Source organism: Eupeodes corollae, chromosome 1, assembly GCF_945859685.1.
Source record: "Eupeodes corollae chromosome 1, idEupCoro1.1, whole genome shotgun sequence".
NCBI lineage: Eukaryota > Metazoa > Arthropoda > Insecta > Diptera > Syrphidae > Eupeodes > Eupeodes corollae.
In genome coordinates, this window is record NC_079147.1 from 96,883,568 (window position 1) to 96,899,317 (window position 15,750).

At 35.3% G+C, this 15,750-nt stretch overlaps 1 protein-coding gene across 4 annotated transcripts in view; it reads left to right on the forward strand.

Moving 5' to 3' along the window:
* LOC129942687 (diacylglycerol kinase theta) overlaps window positions 1–15,750 on the forward strand; it is an 89,863-nt gene that overhangs the window by 58,524 nt on the left and 15,589 nt on the right. For 3 of the 4 annotated variants that reach the window (XM_056051730.1, XM_056051729.1, XM_056051731.1), the window contains 7 exons: window positions 5,281–5,493; window positions 6,581–6,717; window positions 6,779–7,068; window positions 7,128–7,449; window positions 7,514–7,743; window positions 7,815–7,963; window positions 8,087–8,266. In XM_056051730.1, the coding sequence (XP_055907705.1) occupies window positions 5,281–5,493; window positions 6,581–6,717; window positions 6,779–7,068; window positions 7,128–7,449; window positions 7,514–7,743; window positions 7,815–7,963; window positions 8,087–8,266 (1,521 nt within the window). Of the gene's footprint in view, window positions 1–5,280; window positions 5,494–6,580; window positions 6,718–6,778; window positions 7,069–7,127; window positions 7,450–7,513; window positions 7,744–7,814; window positions 7,964–8,086; window positions 8,339–15,750 lie in introns of all 4 variants that reach the window. The other variant, XM_056051728.1, reaches the window with a different exon arrangement.

The following is a 15,750-nucleotide window of genomic DNA, read 5'->3' on the forward strand; positions in this document are numbered from 1 at the left end:
AACCTATAAATAATATACTATCTTATTTGTAGTTGTCTTTCGGGCCCGGGGGCTTTGTTAAACGTTTTCAATCACTTCAAACTTTTTAAAATGACAAAGGACAATATAAACCAGCTTCCTGGAGCATTCTAACAACTTAGAAATGTCTGTTACAGTCCGCCCTTTTGACTTCATTTTCAAGATCAGACTTCCTTTTTCCTTTGAGCACCATTTTCCTTTTGCCATGACTAATTATTTTTTGTTTATATAGATCATTAAAGGAATATTTAAAAAAAAAAACAAAAAATTAAAAATACACTCTTTTTTATAGCAAAACGGGCTAAATTTATGTCCAGCTAAAAACAACGTAAAATTATAAAATTGAATAAATATTTGTTTTATTAAACCAGTGATTAAGTCCCGAGTGGGTAATACCGATTATCAATAACCAAACTAAAAAAAAAATTATTTGCTTTGGTGGCTTATTTTTCACAATCGTAATCAATGTTTTTAATAGCGTTTCCTTAAAACAATGGCTTAAAATTTAATGGAACCTATTGTTAAAGTCTTAACAATTTAGTTAAAATTACCAAAATCACCATCACTTTTTTATTGTCTCCTTTTTGTGGTGAGTTATATCAAGATATTAATAACAAAAGAAGACATATCTCTTTTATATATGTCCACCTCGAAGTTAGAAGTTATACAAGTCGACAGTTCGTAGCAACAGTGGCGAGGTTCATGTGCACTCGTCGTGTTCTGCGTTTTTTTCGATTATTTGTTGTCTTGTCTCCCGTCCCCGTCCCCGTCGCAGTCTCGTTATGTTAATTTATTTTAAAAAAAACGAAACAAAAAAAAAACTGAAATAAAACCAAAACAAACAAAATAGTGATAAAAAAAATATAATAAATTAAACTAAAACAACAGAAATAATAATGATACAAAAAAAAAACAGTGAAAAACAACAGCATTACATATTAAAAAAAAAAAGCAACACAAAGGGAAAAAGAATTAAATAATAAAAAAAAACCTACCAGAACACAGTAAGTGCATTCCCTTCACTCTTTCTTTCATTTTTCTTTACAGTTGAGTGGCTCAGCAGGTGCATGCATTGGGCTAAGCTTTTTGAAAGCTCGCTCAATGATGTGTATGTGTTGTTTCATTCAACAACAAATGGATTGTAGATTACTGTTTTGATTGTCAGGGTCCGGACCAATTCAACGTCACTACTAAAGGCATAACACTAGTAGTGAGGTTGTATTGTAAAGACATTTAAATAATCTTATACAGTAATATACTTAGAAGTTCGTTTGTTTTGATTTTAAAATTTTTTTATATTGCAATGACTGGTTATTTTAGAGTAGATTATAGTAATGTTCGTGGGCTAAGATCGAATTTTCTGTCTGTATACATCCATATCAATTCTAACAGACCAGCTGTTTTGGCATTGAGTGAAACCCAAGTAGGTGAAGATTCCGATCCTGCTGAATTTTTTATTCATGGGTATCGCTTAGTGCCATTATTCTTCTCACACCATGGTCTCGCCATATATATTAGGAATGATGTTGCATATCAACTTTTACCACAATACGGTCATTGTACCAACTCCCTTTTTAATTTCATGTGGTTAAAACTTTCCGTGAATAAGCACATCATTCACTATTGTTTTCTTTATCGGAGCCCAAACCTGGGCAGAGTTTCAACTTCTCAGGAATTTGATGCTCTGTCTGACTCTATACAAAGAATTGTCTCCCTGTATCCTCACACTGAAATCGTTATTACGGGCGATTTCAATGTTCACAATTCTTCGTGGCTTCGCCATTCGGGCCAGACAACGCCCGAAGGAATGTGTGCTGAGATTTTTGCTGAGTTTAACCATCTTACTCAGCTTGTCAATGAGCCTACTCGAATATCAGACGTTAACGGCCGAGCAGAAAATACCCTTGACTTGTTTCTCACTTCTGATCCTGATAAGTACACAATCAGTGTATTGACGCCTCTAGGCACATCGGACCATAGTGTTATATCTGCTAATTTCTCGTGTCAAACAAATCCAGTTAAAGAAAGAGCTCCAAAGAGAACCGTCTGGCAGTACGAGAAAGCCAACTGGGACGGTCTCAATAATTTTTTCAGGATCTTTAACTGGTCGCTATGCTTCCTCGATAGCGACGTAGACTCCAGTGCAGATATGATTTCTAGTATGATTCATTTGGGAATGGAAACTTTTATCCCGAATAGGGTTAAAAGTATTAAACCCAAGGATAAATCATGGTTCGATTCGAGCTGCAAAGAGGTTATCAAAGAGAAAGAGGTGAGCTTCCGGTGTTTTAAAGCCAACCCAACTGAGGAAAACCGGAAAAAGTTTAAGCAAGCCAGGAAGGCCTGCAACGCCTATATTCGAAGAACCAAATTTTTACATGACCAAAAATTACGGCGAAAAATACTGCAATGTCCCAAAGGCAGTAAGAATTTTTGGTCATTTGTAAAAAACATGAGGAATTCTTCCTCTTCCTCGGTTCCTACGCTTGTTGTCAATGACACTCCTTTAGTTAGCTCTATTGATAAAGCTAACTTATTTGCAAGGCAGTTCGCCGAAAATTCCACCTTACCAGATAGTGTCATGACTCCTCCAGTTCTTGAACGCGTAAATGATTCTATGGGACCAATCTTTTTTCGTACTCGAACTGTGGCGAGAGTTCTTAAAGATCTCAACATTCATAAATCCGCTGGCCCAGATGGTATCCCCGCTATTATTCTGAAGAGGTGTTCTTCCACGCTAGCAAAACCACTGCGTAAGCTTTTCCATCTATCCTATTCTTCTGGGCTCGTTCCGAGTAGTTGGAAAACTGCATTTGTTCAGCCAATTCCAAAAAAAGGCGAATCTTCTTCTCCCACAAATTACCGACCGATAGCACTAACGTCCCTTCTTTCTAAGGTCATGGAAACGCTGATTAATTATCAGCTTAAGAAATATCTTGAGGAACGGAAGCTTCTTAATGACCGGCAATACGGCTTTCGTAGCAATAGGTCCACTGGTGATCTCATGGTTCATCTCACCGAACAGTGGAACAGATCTTTACATCGTTTTGGAGAAAGTAAGATTATTGCACTTGATATTTCAAAGGCATTTGATAAAGTTTGGCATCTTGCTCTCTTATCGAAAATGCGTGCTTTCGGTATCGACGAATCTCTTCTTCGTTGGATTAGAAATTTTCTTTCGAACCGTTCAATACAAGTTGTTCTGGACGGATTCAAGTCTGAAACTCATAAAATAAACGCTGGTGTGCCCCAGGGCTCCGTTTTGTCTCCGACCCTCTTCCTCATTTTTATAAATGATCTCCTGTCCGCTACTTCTAATCCAATACATTGTTTCGCTGACGATAGCACTCTTAGCTTTTCATATTCGTTTCCAGACTCACAACCCTCCTCTTCGGATGTGGAACTGCAACGGCAAAATATGATAAGCTCATTAAATTCCGACCTACACAGCATTGTACAATGGGGAATAAATAATCGTGTGGAATTTAATGCTTCGAAAACGCAATGCTGTCTTGCTTCGTTAAAGCGAAATAAACCGTCTTTGCCACTATCTATGAGTGGCACTTGCATCAACGAAACAGAAAATCTTGACATCCTCGGAATGTGCATCAGCAACCACCTTTTGTGGAGCGATCACATACGCGATGTTGCCAAAAATGCCGCAAGATGTCTAGGTTTTTTGAGACGTTGCAAGAAATTTTTTTCTCCGTCTGATCTGGCTACAATCTATAAAACCTATATACGTCCGAAACTTGAATATAACTCTCATCTTTGGGCTGGTGCTCCAGTAACTTATTTAAGCCTCTTGGACAGTATTCAAAAAAGAGCTTTTAAAATGATTGGTGACATAAACATCATCAACTCGTTTACATCACTCGAACATCGACGCAAGGTTTCTTGCCTCACCCTTTTTTACCGTTATTTTAACGGACTATGCTCTAGTGAAATAGCCAGTTGCATTCCTCCCCTTAAACAATTTAACCGTAATACCCGCGCTTCTAGGAATGCCCATCAGTTTACCCTTGAGCCCAACTTCGGACGTACTATGAAGTACAGAGATTCTTTTTTTAGCCGTACTACGCGAATGTGGAACGCCTTGCCACGCTCTATCTTTCCTTTTCATTGCAATGTTCAGAAATTTAAAACCAATGTACACCGACACCTCCTATCCAACCCTTCCCTCTTTTCCTAATGCTCACACTGTGTCTTTGGCATATTAAAGGTATAAAAAAACCCTTTTAGTGTTTGCTAATTATAAAAAAAAAAAAAAAAAAATACAAAGTCCATGTGATCAGTATACCATTCCCTATAAATTTGGCCATATATCATCAATGATTACTTGAATATTTTATTTACATTACATATTCAAAAAATCTAAAGGTATTACTTCGCAAAAGGGTCAGTTAACATGCCTATTTCTGGAAAGAATTAGGGTTTTAACACAATGATTTTTAAAAAAATGCAAATGTACTGTATGACAACTGAATTATGATCCAAATATAGCAGCTATCTACTATTGTTTAGTTCTGGAAAAGAAAAAATAAACGGCGTTAATTGAATTAAATCAAAAATAAGCTTCATCATTTCAGATTAAGAAGATAAAGCTTTTTATGAACTTCAAGAGCAGATTTATTTTGCTCAAAGTAAATTCCAACAATTTGGAAGTATTGTTCTGACATTTCTGCTTCTGTGACGCTTTCAGAAGCAGAAATGTCAGAACACTCTCAAACCATAATCAAAACTTCTCTTTTATTTAAATAAACAAAATGTACACTGTTTATGAAAGGGTAACAATTACTAGGTTGTAGCTCTCTAAAAAAAGAAAACAATTTCAAGATGTTTAGAAACTTCTACCAATCTATGTGAGAGGCAGCACAATGCGTTGATTTTCGTAAATTACAAGTTTATAGATCAATTACCATTCTTTTATTATAAATAGATAAGTGAATGAAAGTAGTTTATAGCTTCCAAAAATTATTATTCTCTTATTTAATACTTACCTACAATAATAAAAACTAAATTATAAATTACAATTTTGTTAATTCAAGGAACTAAAAAGGAATTGCACTGTAATTTTGTTTAAATTTATAAAAAAAAAACTATTATTAATGTACATAAAATTGTAAAAATTGCATTTGTTTTTTAAAATTATTTTCTACCTTAACACCATTTACATAATATATCATATGTATTATGCATATGCTTTGGGTTCTTTTAAATAATATAAATAATAATAATTTTTTGTAATTAAAACAATTTTAGCTCGAAGTATATCTGAAGAGTTTAGTAGTGGCGACGCACCTAAGTCGAAGGAAGATGAAGCATTCTGTAAATCTGATCAAGCAGCTAGTGGAAGTGGTTCAACTGGAGGTGGAAGTGGAGTTGGACCAACTCATTATCGTGCTGACTCCCAAACGCACAAATCTGACAAGGATAAAGAAAAGAAAGAGAAAGAAAGAGAAGAACGGGATTTAGGTAAGGATTAGAAGAAAAAAAATACATATCGTTGCTACAAAATCTGGTTATAATACGATCTGCTAACATGATCATTAGAAGACATTCAAGAAATTTTCAAGGAGTACATGGAAGCACTTGTCTAGTAATTGCAATAGCTTGTAAAGTACTTGGAAGAACTTGTCAAGTTCTTGGAAGCACTTGTCAAGTACTTGAAAGGACTTGTCAAGTTCTTGGAAGCACTTGTCAAGAACTTCGAAGGACTTGTCAAGTACTTGGAAGCACTTGTCAAGAACTTCGAAGGACTTGTCAAGTACTTGGAAGCACTTGTCAAGAACTTCGAAGGACTTGTCAAGTACTTGGAAGCACTTGTCAAGTACCCGGAAGGGCTTGTCATGTACTTGGAAGGACTTGTCAAGTACTTGGAAGGACTTTTCAAGTACTTGGAAGGACTTTTCAAGTACTTGGGAGGACTTGTAAAGTACTTGGAAGGACTTGTTAAGTACTTGGAAGGTCTTGTAAAGTACTTGGAAGGACTAGTCATGTGCTTGGAAGGACTGAATATGTACTTGGAAGCGCTGTCAAGTACTTGTTATGACTTGTCAAGTATTTGGAATAACTTGTCAAGTTCTTGGAAGCACTTGTCAAGTACTTGGAAGGACTTGTCAAGCACTTGGAAGGACTAGTCAAGTACTTGGAAGAACATGTCAAGTACTTGGAGGCACTTTTCAAGTACTTGGAAGGACTTGTCAATACTTGGCAGAACTTGTCAAGTACTTGGAAGAACTTGTCAGGTATTTGAAATAACTTGTCAAGTAATTGGAAGAACTTGTTGAGTAATAAGCACATGTCAATTACTTGGAAGCACAGCTTAAGTATTTGGAAGAACTACTCAATAACTCTATTCGACGGAGGATTGATTCAAAAATGCATCAAACAACAACATGTAAATGCTAAAGTACAAGTCGCAGTAATGATACTCGTGAACATAATCTTGCACGTTTGATTGAAAAGTTAAAACAAAAAGCATTTGCGTTGTTTTATGATATTTTCCTAATTTTCCCTCAAAGTAAACCATCTCTTAATATTGTTTAATTTTTTCATGTAGAAATGATAAAAGTGTTCGATGGAAATAGTTCCTTGAGACGGCAGCTTTACCGTGTCATTACAATTGCTAGGACATGTACTTTACAACATTTATTAACGACTTCATTGAGAGCATTTCACATTACTAGGGATCCAAGTGTAAGGATAAACTTATACTAAAGAAAAGTGGAAGGAATATATCATTGCAAATTCTTTTTAGGCATTTTACCTTACCGATTTATATGCCGCAGCTGGAAATGAAGATACACCATTAGCTGATCCCTCACCAGTTTTAAGTTTGACACACCTTGAAGGCAAACGACCAGCTATCTATCTTCGGTTTCATGATAAGGACAATGGTTTTGTGCGTGTTTATCCTGGAAAATTGCAATCATCGCTCGAAGATCCATACGTTAGTGTTCCTGTAGATAATTCAACTACCATTAAGGATTTGATCCGTGATGCACTTGATAAATTTGGTTTACAGGATAATCAAATTCAGGATTATAGGTAATTGATAACTTTAAAGACGATAAATCATAAAATACTAAATTTTTGTATTCCTAAAGATGTTCCGAAGTGCTATTGGATCGTGGTGTCTCTGAGAGAATTCTCTCATGGAACGAACGTCCATGGGATATTATGAAACAATTAGGAAATGACTCAATACGACAAATGGAATTAATGCGCTTTTATATGCAACACAAACAGGATCCACATGGACCAAATATTGCATTGTTTGTTGGTAATTTACCACCAGGTCTATCCCAAAGGAATTATGAACAAATTCTGGGCAGATATTTAACTGAAGAAAATAAATTCATGACTATCGGTCCAATTTACTATGAATATGGTTCGGTTGTGTTGACATTTGAGGATTCTCAAAAAGCTGTAAGTTTTCTTCTAATGTCTTCGAACAAACTTTAGATTTATCTTTTTCGTTGTTTTTTAAAAGGTTCGTGCATTTTATAATCTTCGAGAAACTGTAATCGAGGATAAGAAACTACTTGTATTACTACTTCCAAATATCGAACCAAGTATGGTGCCATCTGATGTAAGACCCTTACTTGTGTTTGTCAATGTTAAATCAGGTGGATGTCAAGGTCTGGAATTGATATCGAGCTTTAGAAAACTATTGAATCCTTACCAAGTATTCGATCTTGATAATGGTGGTCCTTTACCAGGGTAAGTATTTCAAAATACAATGTTCCTTAGATTTGACATTTAAATGGATTTCTCCTTTAAACAAAACAAAGCTTATACGTATTTCGTCAAATCAAACACTACAAAATTTTGGTTTGTGGAGGTGATGGAACTATTGGCTGGGTATTGCAATGTTTGGACAATGTTGGTCAAGATTCGGAGTGCTCAAGTCCACCTTGCGCTATTGTACCACTAGGAACAGGTAATTTTAAACATAAATCTAGCTAAAAACTGTAGAAAATACCGACAAAAATAAGATAAAGATTGGCAATCTTGATGTGGAAAACCTAGAAAAAGAAATTATTTGTATTTTGTTTTTGTTTAGGAAACGATTTAGCTCGGGTCCTTTGCTGGGGCTCTGGTTACACTGGCGGTGAAGATCCCCTTAATTTACTACGCGATGTCATTGAAGCCGAAGAAATTCGCCTAGATCGATGGACCGTTGTGTTCCATTCGGATGATAAACCCGATGAAACAGCGCTTAAAGCGCCTTCAAATTCCACTGGTAAGAAGAAGAAGGCTCATCAAGCACATCTATCGCAACAGCATCATCTATTACTTGCCAGTGATATATCAGGTCATTTGATTTTCTAAATTTGTTTTCTTTGAAACACAACCGTAAAAACTGCAAAAAAAAACTTAATAATAATAATAATTTAAAATACATATAGATAAACTGCTAACGTCTTAAACTGCATTTAATATTAAATATTAAATTTAATTAAAATACAAAAATAAAAATATTTTATTTTTTCTTATATATAATCTAACGAAAATCTAAATGTTATGTGTGTAGAAGTTTTGCTATGCAGTTTTATTGTTGTATATTTTGTGTATAAAAACAATTAATTGAAAATTATTTAAACAAAAAAAAATATATATTTATCAAAAGCAAAACTTTTTTTGCATAATTTTCCAAATAAATATTTCCTTAAATAATTTATGAAATATTTCAAAAGTTCTACATACATGTAGCACTTAATTTTCTCAAATTAATAATTTAAACTTGATTCAAACAAATAATAATATATAAACAAAATTCTGTAAAGTAAATTAATTTATAATTTAAATAATGAACAAAAACAAAAACAAAGCAAAAATCCGGAGAGAAAACGTTAAAGTTTGGTATATGATTATGCTGCAAGTTCGATGTGAAAAGATGATTTGCTATAATAATTTGCATGATCATTATGTAAAAACAAAACAAACTGTTGTCATTATTGTCTTTTTATGTTTTCTTATTATTTCACTGTGGTATTAATCAACTAAAATGTTAAGGTAAGATGTGTATTTTAATGTAAAAATACCTATTTTAGATTTGTAAAACAACTTAAAAAAAAAACTAAATTACTAACTCCTTTTCGTACTCGTAGCATGTTGTTGAGTTCTTTTTATTTTATTTATTTTTCGTTTGTTGTTGATTAACATTGCTTTTGGATTGCATAGTGTATATTTTTGTTTAAATAATTGAGCTTTTGGAAATAATATTTGCTTTGGAAAACTATCACTTTGTATATTATCATTCCTCATTCGACAGAACAAGAAAAAACAAGGGAAAACATAATTGATTTAGAAAACACGAGAATTTTGAGTTAAGAGTGATTTGATTTGTTTGCAAGCTTTGATTTTGTTTTTGCTTTTAGTTTAAAATTAAGTGGAAAATGCTTCATCGTCATACTTTAAAACAAGTCTAAACAATTAAGAAATATTTGTAGCTAGAGGTAGTTATGAAGAAAAGTTGAAAAAGTTCAAAAATTAGTTACATATCGATGGCAAATGCTTTTGACACTTTTTTGACCAAAATAATGACCAACCGGATACAATAAATGTTCAATTTGACAAGTACTGTTTATCGGTCTTGCTTCTTTTGTTACTAAAGTTATGATTTTCTTATGTTATTCGGTCTTTGTTTCTTTTTTACTCGCTTAAACTTTTTTCAAAAAAGCAATGATAGATTTGCATTTGATATTTCGAAGACATTCATCGACATTTTATTAAATTTTCATAGGAATTCCCTTGAATTCAAAACTTATACTGTATCGACCAGGATATTTCTCTTGCAATAAAGCCATATTCGGTCGAGTTGTTGTTCAATAGCAGGCAAAAATGTTGGTTATCATATGACCATAACGCTCTTAATTGACGGTGTATGTCGTTCCATAGTCGTTTTCAAAGAAGTAAGGTCCAATCACACCTCCGCCCCGGATCAAAGAACATCAAACAGTGACTTTATTTACTTCCCATAATAAGTTATTGTAATGGGCCCGATTTGTCAAATTGAGAATTTTGACATTTCTCGACGTTTCAAGGTCCCTTAAGTCGAAATAAAAGATTTTAAGAAATATGATTTTATCTCCGAAACAATTTTGTGCAACGAAAACTAATGTTTTTGATATGTGGTAAAATTTTGAGAAAAATCGAGTTGACAGTTTTTTGTATAAAAAATAAAAACCTAAAAAAAAAACATCACTTAAAGTTGGTAAAAATTGAATTTCGACTCAAATATCTTTTCAAAAATTTGATATTATGACTTTCAACTACTTTTATCTTTTAAAAAATATTGTTTTCAACATTCATTAACATGTTGAGAAAAATCTAATGGATAGTTTTTTTAAAAACAAAATTAAAAACTTAAAAAAAAAAAAACAATACTAAAACTTGGTAAAAATTTACTTTCGACTCAAATAGCTTTTCAAAAATTAAAAATATTGGCTTTAAACTTATTTTATTTCACAGAAAATATTGTTTTCGATATTCAGTAGTACAAATCCAAAGGTCTGTTTATTCATACACAAAATAAAATCAAACAAAAAATAGTACGCAAACTTGTTAAAAATTGATTCTCGATTCTTGATAACTCTTAAATTAATTTCATTCATCCAATTTGTTAAAATTTAAGAAATGCTACTAAAATTGGTAAAAATTTGTTTTCCACTAAAATTCTATTAAACAAATCTACATTTTCAACCGCATATTTCTTTATACGAAAAATGTTGTAACGTACTTACTTACTTAAGGTGGTGCTCCAGTCCGGGGCGGACCTGGGTCTCAACCAACATGCGTCTCCAGCCAGCTCGGTCCCTAGCTAGCTAGATTTCAGCGCTTGTGTCGTTGTCAGTGTTAATAGCGTTGCCTAGGTAGACAAAGTCCTTAACAACCTCAAAGTTATAGCTGTCCATGGTGACGTTTTGTCCAATACGTCGTTGTTCAATGTCCGTTTTTGATGACAGCATATACTTGGTCTTGCCCTCATTGACCAGTAAACCCATCTTCTTCGTTTCCGTCGCAATGCTCAAAAACGCTCCACTGACATCACGCTTTGATCTTCCAATTATGTCAATATCATCTGCGTATCTGAGTAATTGGATGGATCTTTGGAAGATTATGCCTCTAGTGTTGACGGTTGAGTTTTGCACAATTCTTTCCAGAACGATGTTGAAGAAGTCGCATGACAGTGCATCGCCTTTTCTAAAACCTTTTTTGACATCAAATGCATCGGTGAGATCTTTTCCGACCTTGATAGAGCAGCGTGCATTCTCCATCGTCATTCTGTAAGGACGGATAAGTTTAACAGGGATGCCAAAACTAGACATTGCTCTGTAGAGCTCTTTAATATAGATGCTGTCATACGCGATAAAGAGGTGGTGGGTATCGAATTGAAGCTCCTGGGTTTTTTTCAAGATCTGCCGTAGTGTGAATATTTGGTCGATAGTGGACTTTCCTGGTCACAAGCCACACTGATATGAACCAATCAGGTTGTTGACGAACGGCTTCAGACGTTCACATAATACACGCAGAGCGGATATTATATGCAATGTTAAGGAGACGGATGCCTCTGTAGTTGGCGCAGTATAGAGGGTCTCCTTTCTTATGTATCAGGCACACTATGCTGAGATTCCACTCATCGGGCAGATGAGTTGGTGCATGCTCCCTACCAAGTCATCGCCTGCTGCTTTGAATAGTTCGGCAGCGATGCCGTCAGCTCCAGCAGCTTTGTTTGACTTAAGTTTAGATATAGCTATCTTCACTTCGTCAAGGCCGGGTAGGCGGAATTGTTGATCTGCGTCGCCGAGGTTGAGTTGTTCTATCTGCCTTACAGCGGAATTTGGTTCGTCACCGCCCGCATATAATTTGGGGAAGTTGTCTTTCCATATTCTCAGTATTGACTGCGGTTCTACTACGATGTTCCCCTGATCGTCTTTACAGGCTTCGGTTCGTGGCTGGTACCCTTGGGAGATTTTGTTTACCTTTCGGTAAAATTTACGAATCTCACTCCTGTTGTGACATCCGTCTATCTACTAGATCGCGCGCTTCTCATGCTCTCTTTTTTTCCATCTAAGAAGCCTATGTTCCTGTCTCCTCTACTGCTCGTAGAGCTCGCGAGCATCTCTGGTCCTTATATGCAGCGCCGTTTTGTATGCCTGTTTTTCGCTGCGTGCGCTTCCCGGCATTCGTGGTCAAACCAGGGGTTTCGCTGTGGTGGCCGTGTGAATCCTAGCACTTCAGAGGCAGCATCGCTGATAGCTGCAAGGCAATGTTGTCACTGGTTTTCAATGCTTAATGCAGGCAGCATAGAACTCCTTAAGAGGTTATTAGAGACTCGATCGGAAATGGACATGGCAGTTTCTTGTGATTGTAGCCGTCTAACGTCGAATCTTCCAAAACAGTACTTCCTTGTTTTTTCTTGGATCGGGATATCGAGGTAGTGGTCCCAGTCAATGTTGGCCCCTTGGAATGTTCGGATATCCTGTATACTGGAGAAGTGTCGTGCGTCGATCGCAATGTGGTCAATCTGGTTGACGGTTGATTGATCAGAAGATTTCCATGTCCCCTTGTGGATATTAAGATGCGTGAACTGCGTGCTAGCTACCAGAACGTCTCGCCCCGCAGCGAAATCGATCAGCCTGAATCCAATGTCGAAGGTGGTGTCGTGCAGGCTGTATCTTCCGATTATGCCACCAAAGATGTCTTCTCTTAATAGCTTGGCATTAAAATCTTCTAAGACAATTTTAATGTCATAGCCAGGGCAATGCTCATATGTCTTGTCCAAGAGCTCGAAGAATATGTCTTTGGTGTCTTCATCTTTTTCCTCTGTTGGGGCATATTAGGCTTATGTTGGCGAATTTAGCCTTGATGCGCATTGTCGTGATGCGCTCGCTCACACTGTTGAAACTCAAGACTTTTTGCCTGAGTCTAATTCCATTGCCAAGTCCATTTCATCGCACTTCTTGGATGGCGCTAATATCTGCCTTGCAGCAGTTTAGGGCTTCCGCTAATTGTTCGGCTGCACGAGGTCTGTTAAAGGACCTAACATTCCACGTACATATCCGAAGTTCGTTGTCGTTGTTTCGTTTGCGTGGGTTTTCAACAGTGAATCCGTCCGTATCCGAGGCTTGTTGGTATTTTTACGTGGCCAGGAAGTCACCCCGATGGCACAACCCCCAACCTGGAGGACCAGATCCTTAGTATAACTCCAAGGACAGGGAGCCGGATAAACCGCCTGGATAAAGGCCTGGGCTCCAAATAAGTCGAAGAAGCCCTATAATGTGTTCACTAAGTAGTTCAACCTTACTGGAACTGTAGACGCCACCCAACAAGTTTCCACTTGGGTTAGAACCCAATCTCCAGATAAGGTAATAGGCACCCGATGTTCACCGCAGGGCGGTGAGAATAGAAATAGACAGAGGTGGGTTTTGAGAAAAACCTGTGGACGCTTGTGTCCTATTGAATGCACATGCCTACCATTTGAACATCGAAAAATGTTGTTAGTAATTTTTAAATTTTGAAGAATAATTCAACTAACAAGTTTTTTGACCCAACACGAAAACTTACAAACTTTTTAGCAAGACAAATCAACAGACGAGTTGTGAAGTTATCAGTGAGCGTCGCATCCCAGCCTGTACAATTTGACAGATATCAAATATAGCTCTGCTTGCAACAACTTTTCCAATGAGCCTTAACATTTAATAAAGAGTAAATTTTAAGTGCTAATTCCAAATGCAAACTCCGATTTTAGCTACATGTGTTCAAATTCTGAAAAAACGGTTTTCAACATTATTTTTACATTTGTAATGTATTTCAAAAAGTTTATAACTAATGGAAAGGGAATGGAAAAGTGAAGTAAAGTTTTGTAGACTTGGAAAATCAACATAAATTTAGTATCTTACATAACCTTAAAAATCCTGATATAAAGTTTTTTTTTCTCATTAAGATTTGATCTCAAAAACCTTTAGGGATAGATTGATTTTGAAGTCGGATTTGAACAAAAAGCATCAAAATAGTTAGAAAAACTATAATTTGATAGTAAAATCTTGAACTGTCAGTTGATAGTTGACACTCGCAATCGAGGCAAAAAGGGGGGTTTAGCTGGCTAACCTGAATATGAACTTTTTTTTGAAAATAGTATTTTACTAGCTAAATAAGCTAAAGGTGCCAAAAAAACATATTTATTCAGTAAATTAAAAAAAATACTTTTTTGGAAGCTTATTTTTAATTCGAGGTGAAAATTGCTCTTAAAATGTTACGATAGTCAATTGTATTATATAAATAGTACAGATTTTGAAGCATTTAAATATGGAAAGACTCCTATGCATAGTCATTTTTTTAAAATAAAGATTGTTCAATAACATGATGTACAATGGAGGCATTGAGAGCAGAAGAGGCGTAACCCCAAATTGTAATAATTGAGAAAATCACGGTTAAAGAAATTAAAGAAAAACATTTGTTTATCATTGGTTTCCTATTTTAAATAGTGGCTAATAAACTTCAGCTATGACATATCTGGAGGAATTTCTCTTATTTTACATCTCAATCTTGTCTGTAAATGTGTGTTACTGGATTTTATGAGGTTTACACCACTTCTGCTTTCTGGATACAGAAATAATTTTTAAAAAATATGTTTGTTACACTTATTATGAATTTCTAAGTATAAACGCGGGTATTGCCTCTTGCGAGGAATTGACAAATCCTTCAAGATTAATTCTTGTCATGAAAAAGTTCTTTGTCAAATTAGCCGTTCGGATTCGGCCTAAAATTGTAGGTCCCTTCCTGACAGCACAGAGGACTGTTGTGCCACCAAATTTTAATTTTAAGTATAAAATAGGTACAAGTTATGAGTAAAGCCTGCTATGAAACTATCACACTTCATTATAATGTTAGTATTCAACTAAGCTAACGTCTCTGTCTGTAGAAACAGTTGTCAAGTTCTTATAAAAGTCCTGGTAACTCGGGCGAATACAGTTTAGTAAGTCGAGTGAATCTTTCTTTTTCGCTTCACTTACGGCATTTCCTTTTGGAAACAGTAATTCGAGATCTGTGATTATTGTAGATGTTCTATTTTTAATATCACAGTTTCAAAAAGCACTTCTTCGTTATTGCTGTACTTATAAGAAAAATTGAAGCCATTGAATCTTGTGTCATTACACTTTCCCTTTATTAACATTAATTTTTGGATTTGTTATATTTGTTTAAAAATTGTTTGTCGAAAACATCACTGATCCATCCATAAGAATAATTTTAAATGGATCCTACTTTCTTGCTGCTGCTATAACTTTATACCAGTCCATATAGGGCCAAATATGTCTTTTAAATACTTCTTTTGTTTTTCGATAAAACCAAAGCCTTGATCACAAGCTAAGTAAGAGTGGGTACTCAATAAAATTTTTTGATCAATTTTATTTACAAGATAGTCACTATTATATTAGCACAAAACGGACATCTTAATATTCCTATTTTTCCCACGACACTGGTCTGTGTTCATAATTAACTTTGAGGTACTCATAAAATGTTTAATATAATGCAATAAGCAGCTGCCAATTTCTTGGGGACCTCTTGATCCAACCGACTCATCCCAAATATTCATGTAAGCTTTGTTCTTTATCATGTCATGGATACGGAGACAATTTGTCCAAAGCTATCTCTTTTAATAGCAGACACCCTTTGAAATGACTGGAGTTGGCAAGGTTTTCAGGTTACAATCCTTTGCTGCAT